This window comes from Lutra lutra, chromosome 4 (assembly GCF_902655055.1).
Source record: "Lutra lutra chromosome 4, mLutLut1.2, whole genome shotgun sequence".
NCBI classification, from domain to species: domain Eukaryota; kingdom Metazoa; phylum Chordata; class Mammalia; order Carnivora; family Mustelidae; genus Lutra; species Lutra lutra.
Genome location: NC_062281.1, coordinates 91459222 through 91474824, shown reverse-complemented (window position 1 = coordinate 91474824; position 15603 = coordinate 91459222). Strand labels below are relative to the sequence as shown.

The 15603-nt window shown below is 43.3% G+C and overlaps 1 protein-coding gene and 1 long non-coding RNA gene across 6 annotated transcripts in view; one reads left to right on the top strand and one right to left on the bottom strand.

Annotated features, from left to right (window-relative positions):
* The window catches only part of LOC125099197 (histone H2B type 2-F), a 40571-nt gene extending 25080 nt beyond the window's left edge, over window positions 1-15491 (bottom strand). Inside the window, exons 1-2 of one of the 3 annotated variants that reach the window (XM_047728604.1) lie at window positions 14578-15491; window positions 2498-5064 (exon numbers count right to left, since the gene is read on the bottom strand). In XM_047728604.1, coding sequence (XP_047584560.1) covers window positions 5004-5064; window positions 14578-14954 — 438 coding nt within the window. In that variant the 5' untranslated portion in view covers window positions 14955-15491 and the 3' untranslated portion in view covers window positions 2498-5003. Of the gene's footprint in view, window positions 1-211; window positions 1283-2497; window positions 5065-14577 lie in introns of those variants that run through there. The other 2 variants (XR_007127049.1, XM_047728605.1) reach the window with 2 other exon arrangements.
* Window positions 2407-10158, top strand: LOC125099201 (uncharacterized). Of its 3 annotated transcripts, XR_007127051.1 has the most exons (4): window positions 2407-2503; window positions 4953-5095; window positions 8167-9217; window positions 10018-10158. It is a non-coding gene; the product is annotated as an uncharacterized LOC125099201 (long non-coding RNA). The 3 variants fall into 3 exon arrangements; XR_007127050.1 differs by lacking the exon at window positions 10018-10158 and having other exon boundaries at window positions 8167-9499; XR_007127052.1 differs by lacking the exon at window positions 10018-10158 and having other exon boundaries at window positions 4953-5099; window positions 8167-9499.
* Window positions 15492-15603: the final 112 nt, after the last annotated feature.

Sequence of the window (15603 nt, the reverse complement as noted above, 5' to 3'; positions counted from 1 at the left end):
AAACTGTTGTCTGCTGAGACCCCCCACAGCTCTCCCAAAGTCCTATCTTTCCCAGAGTATCCAGCATGTCTTGCCTGAACGGAACAGGACATTTACGCCCAAAGCAGGCCATGCTTGCGAGCAGTATTTGCTCCAGAGCTCCTCAGCGGTATGGTCAAGGCTCTAGCAAGCTTTTGTTGCACTCTTGATTTCTTCCACTGCCCACTCTCACCTCTTCATTCTTCCTTTTATAGGGATTCATCCTTAATAAACATCTTGCACCTCAAACTCTATCTAACATCTCCCAGGGTTCAGTCTGAGTGCTTTGTATGCCATTGCAAATTTTATAAAGTCTTTGGAGTCTTATAAAACCCATTTGTCCCAATAACACTTCTAAAGACGTCCATATTTTTAAAAGAGAACACTATACTGTGTGCCTCAGAACACACTCACTGTAAATGTTTGAAGCCAGTTCTGCTTTTCTACCTACTCTTTCCCACTCACCCTTCACCCAGGCTGCAAAAGGCCTACCTCTTACTCATACTAATCATGATTTATTGTCCCGAGGATAAAAAAATTTCTGTGTACCAGAGACAAAACAGGTAAGTTTTTGTGTCTCATGTTTATGGGCATTAAGGGCAACGCTAGGAATTAGAAATAAATATTCTGGCCCATGCTGAGATGTTCTGAATCCTGGTATACTGTAAAGACAGGTAAAGCAGAATTTATGACAATTTTTGTTTAAAGACCTTCTGTCTTATTATTATTAAAAACAAAAACAAAAACCAACCCACAACAACAAAAACAGCCTGGCTCTTGAGGGAGAGTCCTGAGAACAATGCAAAGAGTGTTAAGAAATACTAATAACCGCATCTTATCTAGGCAACAAACTTATGCACAGCTCTACACCTGACCCATTCATCTCTGAATTAGGCTGTGTAAGAAGAGGCCAGGGTTTGTTAACTCCTTAATCTCAGCCCCTTAAACCAAGAGAGGTTTATCATTCATTCATGTTACACCAGAGGCAAATGAGAAGGCTGTTAAGGTGGCACTTTGGGGAACACTGCCAGCAGTTGTGTCAGAGCTGAGGGAGAGCATGGAGCATCCCAAACTAGGAATTAAATTCTCCAGCCCAGAAGGGACACACAACACTTCCACCTTACTAGTCAGACCTAGTTATCTAGCTCCATTCAACCACGAAGAGGATGTAAAATCCTAAAGAAAGCATAGGCAAGAAGCTGGAAATACTGTAAAAGCATAAATGCTAACATGGAGTATTTAAGATCTATTAAAAGCATTTTAGGAATTAACTGGTTTCCAAGAGCAGTCTCCCTGCATTTTCAGTATTCTAAGGGAAGGAAGGAGTTGACAATGCGTTCACCCATGATTCAGTGCTTCTCAGTTGCGTATTCTGCCTGATTTCAAAAAGAGAGATGAAACTTTTTACCTCTAACAGATCAACATTACACCTCCAAGTAAAAGGAATGTACAGAAAGTAAGTTGGTGTTCTTAACTTTCTTGAGCAATTTAGAATAATTTTTCGTTAATTAAAAAAAGGGGGGGGGGCTCAGTGGGTTAAGCAGCTGCCTTCGGCTCGGGTCATGATCTCAGGGTCCTGGGATCGAGCCCCGCATCGGGCTCTCTGCTCAGCGGGGAGCCTGCTTCCTCCTCTCTCTCTCTGCCTGCTTGTGATCTCTCTCTGTCAAATAAATAAAATCTTTAAAAAAGTACTGGATACTGTAAATCCGTGGTCACATTTTTACTTGGCTGCAAATATGCTCATCAACCATTTCTCTGTTCCTAACTGGCACGGTTAGTAGATTCTACTGCATTCAGCTTTTCACGGTCACGAATACACTCTTTTAAGCTCCACGCTTAATTAATGGCTACAACCAGTTCCTGGATCAAAAGACCTAGGCGGTTTGTGGCACCGCCCGGAGAACTTGTGCTCCGAAAGAGTCTCGCAGCGGGCCGCTGGCTCCACCCTGTGGCCACCCGTGCACACTGCCACCTTAGCTCGCCTCTCGCTCTTCGCAACCTTCCCCCAAACCTGGTGAGAGATCTTTCCCAGAGCCTGCAGCGGCGAGAAACGGCCTTTGGCAAGTGTCGGCGGCCGCAGCGGCCGACGGGGAGAGGAGAGCAAGGAGTCGTGAGTGTCCCATTAGTCCCGGCACCCAGAAGAGCACCCAATTCGTGGGCGGTCCCCCAAACTCCGAAGTAGTTACCAGTTCGGGGTTGGCAAATGTGACAGTTCGATTCCCCACTGCGTCTGGTCTCCAGCCGCAGGAAGTACAGCGGGAAACCAAAAAGTGCGGGTTGGCGGGCGGCCTCCCGGAAGTGCGGAGCCGAAAAACCCCTCTCTAGGCCGGCCTCGGGCCGACCCTCCTGCTCGCAGACCCGGCGGTGGCGCCACCCCACGGAGAGGAGGACTACGACTGGAAGACCATGGAAGGGGACGGGCGCTGACCTGCCGGGAGACCCAGTGGAACGGTGGCTGGAGGAGACGGCCGCGGGGAAGGAGCAGGTTAGGAGTGAATGACGGCAGTTCATTCAAACACAGATGACTTTCCTACCGGTTCCACCACCATCAGAGCCAGGAAGGGACCCCGGGCCTGCAGAACCAGCTGGGCAGTGGGCAGGGAGACCGTAGGCCCTTCAGGGGCCGCTCTGAAATGCCTTCGGACATCACATGGCTTCTCCCAAAGCCGGTCCTATCCCGGGTGATCAGACCTTCCAGGACTGAGTACAAGGCCCCGGAGGGATTGGTGCAGGTGGCAGGGAGGAGGGTGGTAGGTGTTGAGGGAGGGAGGGAGGGAGGGAGAGAGGGAGGATGTTCTTTCATAGCTTTGAGACTGCTCAGGGACAATACCCAAAAACCTGCTGGACATATCATGGCGCTGGGGCACATTCTGTAATCCCCAGGGCTTGCAGAACTAAGCACAACATCCCAGAGGAGACAATCAGAGCAGAATAGGCAATTGGTTATGAGAAGGGTGGTTCAGTTTTTCATCTTCCAGGCTCCACAGGGAAAGCCCTAAACTCATTCCAGCTTCTAAAGGAGTTCAGGCCCATTTGTGTTACTAGCCTGAGAAGGAAACCTCAGGGCATATGGACTGGTTTGGGGTAAAGTGGGAAGAGTTGGGTCCATTCTAGGTCTTTCCTGGCTACCGCACAGTTGGGAGAAACCCTAGAGCCTCTGGATTTAGGAATCACCCCCACCTCCACCCCAGAAGCCAAAGATAGCCAGACCTCCTGAAAACCAGATGGAATGGAGGCATAGCTGGCAGTTGGCTGGAAGGGGACCAGCAGTCCTCACTGCCACCAGGCCAGTTGGAGACAGAGCCCATGGGCAGCAAGGGTTGGACAACAGTGGAAGCATGGAAACCAGTTAGGAATCCAGGTGACAGACAATGGTAGTTTGGACTCAGAGGGAGCAGTGGAGGTGTTGAGAAGTGCCCAGAAAACGTGCTGATTTGATTAGATGTAGTGAATGTGGGAAAAAGAGGAACCCAGAAACAACTTCTAGATTTGGGCCTGAGCAATAAACTGATTCCACTGACTGGGACCAGGAACTGTGAAAGAGCAAGTTGGTGTAACAGGAGAGAGGAGTAGCAAGAAGCAAAAATTTTGTATTGGACATGTCAAGATTCCTATTTAACTGTTGAAGAAGCAGTGGAGTTCAGAGAACAATTTTGAAGTAGAGATAAAAATTTGAGAATCATCATATATATATATGGCATTTAGAGCCATGGGATTAGAAGAGACAATGTAAGCAGAAAGCACAGATAGAGAACAGAAAAGGGCCTAAGGCTGAACCCTGGGATGCACCAAATTTTAAAGGTTGTATAAAAGCATTGGCAACAGAGGATGTTGACAAGGAATAGCTAGTGAAATAGAAAAACAGAAAAGAAGAAAGGCCTCAAAAAAAAATCAGTGATAAACTATGTCAAATTCTCCTGAAGAGTACTGGATTTGGAGTGGGATTGCATTAACTATGTAGATTTGGGGAGTGATAGTGAAGGAGAGATACGGACATCATTGTATACATACATATACATACATATGTATACATACCTGACTTTCCAATTCATGAACATGGTATAACTCTCCATTTATTTATATCCTTGCTAATCTCTCTCAAAAATGTTATGATTTTCTCCCTAGAAGTTTTGTTCATCTTTCCATTAGATTTGTTCCAAGGCTTTTCATTTTTGTAAGTTATTATAAACAGTATTGTTAAAATCTTAAGAAGTGATTATTACCAATCTCATTGTCAGGAGAATTTAAAAACTGAAAGACCCTAAGAGAACTGTCTATTAAGCTTGGCAATGGGAAGCAGGATGTAAAAAAAAAAAATTCTAGTCAGTTGAAAATCTGGACCTCCAGAAGGTCTTTTAGGTATAGACTTCCTTGGAATGCACACTGGCAGTCAAATGGGAGCCAGTAAAATTGTTTGCTGTCCTTACTTTATTCCTTATTTCTAGGTTTGCTTCTAATTGTAGGGTCCAAATCCCTAGAGGGTGAGAAGCTCATCTTTCTGCCTTCCCCATTTCATCTCCATACCACATAAAGTACATGTTACTCCTTACCTCCTCCACTTAAGAATAAGTTGTGAAGGGACGCCTGAGTAGCTCAGTCGGTTAAGCATCTGACTTCGGCTTAGGTTATGATCCCAGAGTCCTGGGATCAAGTCCCACATTGGGCTCCTTGCTCAGCTAGAAGCCTGCTTCTTCCTCCACCTCTGCCTGCCTGTGCTTGTACGCACGTGCTCTCTCTCTCTCTGACAAATAAATAATTAAAATCTTTAAAAAGAAAAAAAAGAATAAATTGTGAAGAGGGACCATGTGTTAAAGGGGAAGTTTCCCAAACATGATGAGCGAGTTAATGGAGACAGAATATCTCTAAGAAAGACTCAAAATAATTGATTTACACATTCTGAAAAAATAAATTCTCCAAATGTGGTTCTCCGTCAGGAGATAATTTTGAGGAGGCCATGATCTCTGCTCAGCATGATCTCCGGGGAATCAGCTCTGGAGTCTGGCTGTGACTTTGAAGACCATTTCTTCTGAAAGGGCAGAAAAAGGCCTGAAAGAGAAGAACTAGACATTTGCAACAGGTTTGTAAGTACCATATGTATTTTAGAAAATAGTAATTTCCTAACTTGAATTCGGTCACATCTTGACATTTCACAGGCTTTGGGTCCAACACACTAGAATTCAAATCCTAACCGTGCACCTAACAGCTCCCGGTTTCTTATCCCAATTACTCTTCATTCCACTTTGAAATCTATATTGTGGCCCATAATATCTAACTTCTATGGATTCATTTTCCTTACCAAACACTCCTTAATTGCTCTGCAAGGCTTATTTCACTTAATCTTTTTTTTTTTTTTAAGACTTATTTATTTATTTTAGAGACAGAGTGGGAGGGAGGAGCAGAGGGAGAGAGAGTCTTAAGCAGACTGTGTGTGGAGCATAGAGCCCGATGCTGGGCTGGATCTCACAACCCTGAGATTATGACTTGAACAGAAACCAAGAGTTGAATGCTTAACCAACCACACCACCCAGGCACACTTAGTTCACTTAAACTTAATAGTATCTGTTGCTTTCTTTGCCTCATAATAATTGCATGTGGATTTTAATCTTTTTTCCATTATCTTGATCCATTTATGTAAATATTGTCTCTTCCCTCAATGTCTGGTGAAACTCTCTGGACCTGGTAGACCTAAGGATAGGTCTTTGCCTATTTTTTCAGTTTCTCCTTCAGCTATTTTTATTCAGTCATTCTACCTTTTTTTTTTTTTAAGATTTTATTTATTTATTTGACAGACAGAGATCACAAGTAGGCAGAGAGGCAGGCAGAGAGAGGAGGAAGCAGCCTCCCCGCTGAGCAGAGAGCCAGATGCCGGGCTCCATCCCAGGACCCTGGGATCATGACCTGAGCTGAAGGCAGAGGCTTTAACCCACTGAGCCATCCAGGCGCCCCTCATTCTACCTTTCTTAAGGCAACTTTGATCACTTATATTAAAAACTAAATATTTTGTCTACATTTGCAAATCCATGTATTAAAATACACATACCATTTAAAATATCTTCTGTATTTGATGTTGCTGGTATAGTAGTGTACTTTTTCTCTTTCACTATTAAATTACCAAAGGATTAACCCTTTAACTTTCTCTCAATGAACCAGATTTTGGCTTAATTGATTCTATTTTGGGGGAGTGAGGAAGTAAGATCTATTCATTTCTGCTTCAGCCCTAATTTATGCATCTACTTCCCTCCTGTTTTGGTGTTATGTCAAAAGTTTACTTCATTAATTTTAATAGTTCTCATTATCTCGTAAATGCATTTTAAAGCTATGAATTTTCCTCTGATCTCTACATATAAGTGCTATCTTTATTATTGTATACAAAAAGTATATAATTTTTATTTTTATGTCCTCTTTAGTCCTTGTGCTTTTTCCTAACAGTATAGATCAAGAAGAATATTTTAAGTTATGTCCTTGCATTAGGATTAGTGAATGTGTCTCATATACTTTCAAGTTTTTCAACACTTGTTGATCTTCCATTTGTCATCTTTCACATGGTCAGTTGTTATCAGTATTTATGTGAATTCAAAATGTATGTTTTCTACTTTGGATACAAGATGGTGTGGGGGTAAGTATAGTTATGACTCATCTTGTTAACCATGTTCTTCAGATCCTCTATATCCTCAACAAGTTTTAGTCAACTTGATCTGCCAATGCCTGAGACTCCACTTTTCCCCATTAGAAATGATTTGCATATACTAATCCAGAAAGATTGATCTGTTGTGCCCCTTTCCCATCTAAACACATCCCACAATCTTAATGCCATGAAATACACCTCCCTTAGACTATGAAAAGTTTCTTAGGTTTTTTTCTGTAGGCCAAGGATTGAAATTCAAGTTTTACCTTACTTAACTCTCCTGCTAATCCTAAAATGGTGTTCTCTACACATAATTGCTATTTCTGAAAAAAAATTTTCACTTAAGAATAATTTCTGTTGCCCAGTCCCTTAACAGTAATGTGAAAAACAAAAAACAAACAAAAAACTATGAACAATTCAACAATTCAAACACTTAAAAAGATACCAGGGGAAAAGTCCCCTACAGAGACACTTCAATAAGCGAAATAACTTTTCCTCATTTTTCATAGAGTAGCAGGCAGAGGAGTGTAGAAGCCTAAGGAAACAAGAGTATATTCACTTGTTGGAAGTAACCCTATTATATCTAGGTTAACCAGTGTGTCTTTCTCTTTCTCCTTATTCTACATCTTATATCGTGGGTCTTGAGCCTAGACATGCCAAACTAGATGAAACACATCTCCAGAAAGAAATTCAAGTAGTGCAAGGCCCAACCCTAGGATTGGGAATTATATTAAGAACACTGAACAACTTTTGCCCAGAGTTGTATCTGTGGTGTAGCTGAGCTGTATTTCATACTCCTTCTTGGCCAAAAGAATTTTCCTTCAATGCATTTGAAAATTAGAATCTACCAAGTAGAAACTAAAACTTAGACAAGGCTCAAACATCATTGCCTACAAAAACAAAGCTGAGGTCATAAGTCATCAACCTGACTCCACCAAGCCCATTTTAAAATTCCTGATTTTAGGGCGCCTGGGTGGCTCAGTGGGTTAAAGCCTCTGCCTTCAGCTCAGGTCATGATCTCAGGGTCCTGGGATCGAGCCCTGCATCGAGCCCCGCATCGGGCTCTCTGCTCAGCGGGGAGCCTGCTTCCTCCTCTCTCTGCCTGCCTCTCTGCCTACTTGTGATTTCTGTCAAATAAATAAAATCTTTAAAAAAAAATAAAATAAAATTCCTGATATTAACATTTCCCAAATATTTGCCTATTTGGTCTCCTTTTGGTTATAAGGTGTGTCCTTCTCTGTGGTACCTAATAGTGTGCCCTAAATCATTTTTATTCACTTGCCTTGCTCCTGTGTTAAGTCCTTAAAATCCAGAGCTTTCAACTCAGAAATCAGAAATAGGAAAGAAGTATTTAAGGAAAGTATTTTATTTTTCCAGAGAACAATCGATGGGAAGTATTGCAAACATCATCTGACTTAAAAAAAAAAAAAAGGTATTTGCCAGATAATATAGGTCTTTATAGAGCACTGCTAACAGACACTAAATAAGGTCTTTTGTATCCTAATTCATTTTTTTTCCTTCAGGACACATGGCAGATACTTGAAGTTTCTACAGAATCAAAGGCCTGACCAGTAAATTGTGAAAATTGCCTTCTTGGTTGATGTTTTAGAAAATGAAAGTCTTATTGCTCCAGTGTGTAGGAAGGTGACTCTCAAATCACTAGAAATCTCTTAAAGCCATACTTGTTGGGACAGGAAGAGTGCTCCAGAGATACAATGGTACCTGCAGGAAGTGCCTAACTACAATCATAAGGAAACACTGATCAAATATTTACTGTGTTCCAAGTACTCTATGAAGTGCACACAACACATTATCTTACTTAATCTCCATAACAAACCTATAAGGTAGGTTCCATTATTTTGCTCATTTTACAGAGGAAGAAATTGAGAGTCAGAGGAGTAAAGACACTTTCCCAAGGTCATATGGCTCTTAGGTGGGAAGATTGGGACTCACCTTCCATGACCAGCATGGAGCCCAACGCAGTGGGGCCTGAACACGTGACCCCAAGATGAAGACCTGAGTTCAGAGCAAGAGTTGGTCGTTCAACCACCTGAGCCACCCAGGGGCCCTCAGCCAGTATCTTTTGACTTTATTATAATCAGTTTGCTGTAACGGGCCCCTGGCTAGAGACCAGGGTAGACTGTGACATAATAAGAAATATATATCTGGTCTCTGCCCCTGGTTTCTGACACAGAGCTCCTCAATCTCTTGGAATTTCCTTGGTAATGGGAAGGGTCTTTTGTTCTAAAGAGTTGGATTTTGTGGGCTCCTAGGAAGCTTCAGGATGGAAGCTGGTCATCAGAAAGGCCAAGCTATAATTAGAAGATTTTAGCCCCACCCCTGCCATCCTCCAGGGAGGAGAAGGGATGGAGATTGAGCCAATAATCCATCATGTCTACTTGATAAAGCCTCCATAAAAATCCCCAAACTATGGGGCTCAGAAAGCTTCCAGGTTGGTGCACACATACATCTCAGGAGGGTGGACACCACAGCTCCACAGGGACAGAAGCTCCCGCACTTGGGACCCTTCTGACCCTTGCCCTGTGTACATCTTCATCTGGATCATCATCATCTGTATCCTTTCCTATATCTTTTATAATAAACTGGTAAACATGTCCCCCAGGATTATATGAGCCATTGTAACAAATGATCAAACCTGAAGAGGGGACAATGGGAACCGCTGATTTGTGGCCAAGACTGACAAAAGCCTGGGTAACCCGGAGACCCCCTACTGTGAGTAGTGTCTGAAGTGGGGGGTGGTCTTATGGGGCTGAGCCCTTAATCTGTGGTATCTGTGCCAAATCCAGGGAGGTAAGGTCAGAATTGGTTGGTGTGGAGAACCCGTGCATTTGGTAGCTGGAAGTATTGAGAGTAGCAGAGGCAACAAAAGTTTTCTTTTACCCTCTTATGGCTTCTCAATCAGTGTAGGTTGGTATAAATATCCAACAACTTACACTGTGAAGCTTCTCAACTGGGTTATGGACCATAGCTGTTGCAACCTCAGCAGGGTTTGGGGAAGAGGGGTGCAGAATTATGACCTCTAGTCACAGAGTATAGAATGATGGAGATTTTCATCTACCAAAATCAGATGATTAAAAAATTGAAAGAGGTTACAGAAAATTGGATAAAACTAAAACTTAAAAAATTTCCAAAGGACACTTGATATATTGGTTACAAACAATATTCCAGAGAAACCTCATGGACTTGGGAAGGAGGATACCTCTATATCCCATCACTCATATAGGACCTGGCACATGTAAGTTCTCCTCATGGAATGTTCTTGAACCCTTCAGCCAGAGGCAACCTATCATTCTCCTTAACTCATAATATTTCCTTCTTACCCATCTTCTGGAAATAACACATTTTGCCTTGAGTTGTAATTATTTTTATTCTGGCGTAATCCCTTTATGAGAGTTACATCTTTTTATCCATCTCATTGCTTTGCTAATATATGTTTGATATATTTCTTTGATTACACATGAAAACACACCCTGCTTTTATATTTCAAAAGTCTGTTCATGTTTGCAATATGGGATCTAGAATTTTTTTTATTTTTTTATTTTTTTTTTTAAGATTTTATTTATTTATTTGACAGAGAGAAATCACAAGTAGGCAGAGAGGCAGGCAGAGAGAGAGGAGGAAGCAAGCTCCCCGCTGAGCAGAAAGCCCGATGTGGGGCTCGAACCCAGGACCTGGGATCATGACCCGAGCCGAAGGCAGCGGCTTAACCCACTGAGCCACCCAGGCGCCCCTAGAATTTTTTTTTTTAAATCAAGTTTTCTATTTTTGCCAAATCATGATGGCTCAGCTAAAGTTAGGAAATGTAGAAAAAAAATCACTATCTAGTAATTCTCCAAAACAGTCAATCTTGTTCCTTAAGATTGATATTCTTTCATAACTCCTACTTTATGCCCCTCAAAGAGATCATATAACTCATTTCCCATCTGTTGTCCTGTGCTTGAATTATAGTCCCCCGAATTTAAGTATTTTGACTCTTAGATCACTTGGAGAAAATGGACCCAGTTTTTTTTTTTTTAAAGATTTTTATTTATTTATTTGACAGAGAGAGATCACAAGTAGACAGAGAGGCAGGCAGAGAGAGAGAGAGAGAGAGAGAGAGGGAAGCAGGCTCCCTACTGAGCAGAGAGCCCGATGCGGAACTCGATCCCAGGACCCTGAGATCATGACCTGAGCGGAAGGCAGCGGCTTAACCCACTGAGCCACCCAGGCTCCCTGGACCCAGTTTTAAAATGGAGGCATTTGTCTACAAATTATGACAAAGTTAAACGGTCATGTTTGTAAGTTTATACAGATACCACAATCCATTCCCCAGTAGTTGAAATAATGATTAACCAGTCTTAATGACACTTGACCTAACCCAGACCAAGCCCATTTGCAATGCTCACTGGATCTGATATTTAAAGCTCCTTATCTTCATACCACAGGCTTTTTTCATCTTTTGGAATGCATCTCCCTCCTCATGGATGTTTGCAGCACTGGAAAAGCAGCATCTAAACTAGGCTGGAAAAGCTCCAGTAGAATCCCATTGTTTTGGTCACATAGATACAGTGAATAAAGGAAAGCAATCAAGTGCAGTACTTTCTGCTCCTCTTAGGAGTTTTTAATCTCCGAAAGTTGTTTTAACTGAGTCAGTAATTATTATGAGTGTTTCAGGTTAAAGGAGCAAGAAAATTTAGGAAAAAGTGGAGAAAAAAAAGCCTATTGGAGTACATGAATGTACCACCTTCAGACCAATTTTCTAGCATCCTCTGGTCTGGGCAATCAGTCAACAAACTTTCCCTGTGATGTTTTTTGTTTTGTTTTTTAAGATTTTATTTATTTGAGAGAGAGCACGAGAGGGGCAGAGGAAGAGGGAAGAGAATGAGAAAATCTCAAGCAGACTCAGCAGCTGAGTGGGGAGCCCAACTCAGGGCTTGATCTCATGACCCTGAGATAATGACCTGAGCTGAAGTCAAAAGCCAGTTGCTGCACCAACTGAGCCACCCAGGTGCTCCAAGATGCTATTTTATAGTGGACACTAGAACAGCCTTTCTGAAAATTCCCAAGGAGTAATTTTTTAAAGAAAGTAAACCCTGGGGACGTCTGAGTGGCTCAGTCCTTTAAGCAGCTGCCTTTGGCTCAGGTTGTGATCCCAGGATCCTAGGTTTGAGTTCCGCATCAGGCTCCTTGCTCAGCGGGGAGTCTGCTTCTCCCTCTGCCTGCCGTTCCCTTTGCTTGTGCGTGCTAACAAACGAATAAATAAAATCTTAAAAAAGTAAACCCGGTCTTCTATCAGAAGACAAACAAGAACGTGTAAAAACAAGGGGAAAAATTTAAGTAAAAAGGCTACCTAGTTCACAAGGCTATAGTTAATTGAAAATTCATTGTGCAAGGAACAAAGAAAGCCTTAAGAGTTAAAAGGAGAAAGACTTCCTGTGACCTAGAATGGAATGGGAAGGCTTCAAGGACCAAGATGTGAGTAACGGTACCAGCGGATAGACAATGAGTAGTGTGAGAGCAACAGAAAGTAGTACAGTTTAGAAGGACCACCTAACAAAGGCACAAAGAAAGAGAAGAGGCAGTACAGGACACTGGGTACTGCATTTTGGCTCTGCTAGAGATCGGAGGAAAACAGGCAACTGAAGGGGAAAGTTTTGGCCAGATGGCAGAAGACCTTTAGTTTCAAGGTAAGGGGCTGAGGCTTACTCCTTTGGTCATGAGTAATTAATGACCGCTTTTGATTAGGTGAGCCAGCTGACAATGCTTTAACAACTTCCAAAGACCATGAGAAACATGGCTCACTCCGCGAGCAGAGCCTGCAAGACCCAAGGGGAGGGCACCAGATGGGGTCTCCGAGAGGCTGATAACTTGACGGAGTACAACAGACACCCTGGCCTTTTCACTTATTAACTTTTCCAACTCGAAAATGTGCCACATAACGATTTCTTTTCTTTCACTAGGAAATTAAAATTCTCAGGGAGTCATTCCTCTCGCCAGGGAAAAGGACTCCGAAAAATCTTCATTTTCCAGGGAAAGAAATCATATACAGCCCATTTTATGTAACTTTAAGTGGATGTAAATTTGAACTCTTACATTATAAATAAAATTCATGGGACGCCTGGGTGGCTGTCCGTTGGGCGGCTGCCTTCAGCTCAGGTCGTGGTCCTGGGGTCCTGCTATCGAACCCCCAATCGGGCTCCTTGCTTAGTGGGGAGCCTGCTTCTCTGCCTCTGCCTGCCACTCTGCCTGCTCGTGCTCTGACAAAATAAAATGTTTAAAATTTGTTTTAAGCACAAACTTGTCAAGCAAATTCCTTAATATTGATGAAGAATGGCTTAATTTCAAAGCTTGCCAAATGAACTGGAAACGAAGATTTTTCCTTTCACCTTAAGGGTACCTGTGGTTTGGTAAAGCATTCACCAGCCTCTGTCGGGATTAGTCTTGAATTATGCAAGTTTTGATCTAAGGGGTCTTTAGAAATTCATCCCATAGGTTAGTTGTGTCCTTTGCATACCATGCACCCGAAACTTTTTAAAAAAATACACCAGAGAACACTAAAAACCACCTAACTCCCCAGTCCCCACTTCAACCTGGCTTTATCCGGAAGTTCCAGGACAGGCACCTGGAAATGCATTTAACAAGCACCAAGGTGGTTCTTATAACCAGGAAACTGTTACAGAAAAACAAGTTCCTTGCCCTGGAAAAGGTAATTTTCCTGTGCAGTGTTAAGTAATCAGAGTAAATCTGCGTTCTGCTCAGTTTTCACCAAGAGCAGGAACATTGACTACGTGGTGGGGTGGAAGGAAGATTTGAACCAAATGAGAAATCTTGATGTAAAGGAAGTCTGGGAGCTGGGTCTACCAACTGCCGCACAAGGACTGGGGTTACAGAGGTGATGGACTCTTGTCTGCGGGGGGCTGCCCTATGCATTTTGTAATTATCCCTGACCTTTACCCACTAAATGCCGTTAGCATCCCTCCCCAGGAGATGACTTTGTCTCCAGGCTGGGCCTAAATGTTCCAAAGGGTGGGAAGGCAGAATTTACCTGGCTGAAGGATTGGGTTAGGGAGGAAGTTAGGTAAGGAGTGCTAAGTCGGAACTTACACATAGGTCAATAGACTAAAGCATATTGCTTTATTGCTCATCGTTCCTGACAGACACCTAGAGACGTTTACGAACAGAACATTAAGGCAGTGGGGAATGGAGGGACTTCCACGGGTACGCTAAGAAAAACAAATTCCAGCTCACTTACAGAAACCTTTGGGTTGACATTTATAGACAGAAAAGTATAACAGCACCCCCCACCAAAAACAAAACTTTAAACTAAGCAAACCTGCTTGCTCACTTACCTGTATCTAAGCTTCCATCGCGGAATCCGTATAACAAGGTAGAGACCATTTTGGGAATTAGTTTTTCCTTACCAGTAAGAGTCGTGCCACTAGGGGACACCACCACACGCAGGCTCCAGATTTTAAGAGCCACGGCAATCTTTTTTTTTTTTTTTTTTTTTTTTTTTTTTTTGTTTTGTTTTGTTTTTTAAGATTTTTTTTATTTATTTATTTGACAGAGAGAGATCACAAGCAGACAGAGAGGCAGGCAGAGAGAGAGAGAGAGAGCGAGGGAAGCAGGCTCCCTGCTGAGCAGAGAGCCCAATGCGGGACTCGATCCCAGGACCCTGAGATCATGACCTGAGCCGAAGGCAGCGGCTTAACCCACTGTGCCACCCAGGCGCCCCGAGCCACGGCAATCTTTACCACGGCTCTAACCTAGCCCCAAACCCAAATGTTCTCGAGTTCACAGGCCCACCCCGCCTAACCAGAAGCCAGAATCTTCTAGGCGGTGTTTACAGCCACTTTCTGTGACTAATTAAGTGGCTCTGAAAAGAGCCGTTTGGGTCAAGTAGCTGTTCTATTGCGTCCTTTACGTGCCCTTACTTCGAGCTGGTGTACTTGGTGACCGCCTTGGTGCCCTCGGACACGGCGTGCTTGGCCAGCTCGCCGGGCAGCAGCAGGCGCACGGCCGTCTGGATCTCCCGCGACGTGATGGTGGAGCGCTTGTTGTAATGCGCCAGGCGGGAGGCCTCGCCGGCGATACGCTCAAAAATGTCGTTGACGAAAGAGTTCATGATGCCCATGGCCTTGGAGGAGATGCCGGTGTCCGGGTGCACCTGCTTCAACACTTTATACACGTAAACGGAATAGCTCTCCTTGCGGCTACGCTTGCGCTTCTTGCCGTCCTTCTTCTGCACCTTGGTAACAGCTTTCTTAGAGCCTTTCTTGGGAGCAGGAGCCGACTTTGCTGGGTCAGGCATTTTTACAAGAAGAAACGCCACACGCCAGGAGCGATCCGGACTATTTCCGAAGTGCTTGGTTACGCGCTACTTATAGAGCCTGTATGCAAATGAGGGCTCGCACACGCCTGCATTTTTATTGGTTAATTTTCAACAATGTCGTCATAGGGGGGTGGAGTCCACATAGATAAAGCATCGGCTCATACTTCCTTACTGGCTCGCAGAGTAAATGTGTTCTTAGCCAATCAAAATGTTCCATTTCAGGCTACCCAATAGTTTCACCTGTTTGGGGCGTTAGAGGATGGTTTTCACTTTTCAGTCCTACGCCTGCGTACAAAAGAGATCTGAAGGAACAGCTGAAGACAACTTTCTCCTATTTTTGCACCGTTTTACTTCTCTACGCTTCGTGGAAGTTTGTTTTGCTCTTTGGGTTTTAGAATACCTAATCCCACATCTCAAAAAAAAATCAGGGGTTTCCCTCAAATTCCTGTTTGCGCCGCTTAGATTATGCAATGAGGAACATATTAGGTCACTGCCTTTACAATTCTTAAGACACATAAACCAGGGAAAGGTTTCAGTATTTAAACAGGGATTTACGGGCGCCTGGGTGGCTCAGTGGGTTAGGCCGCTGCCTTCGGCTCAGGTCATGATCCCAGGTCCTGGGTTCGAG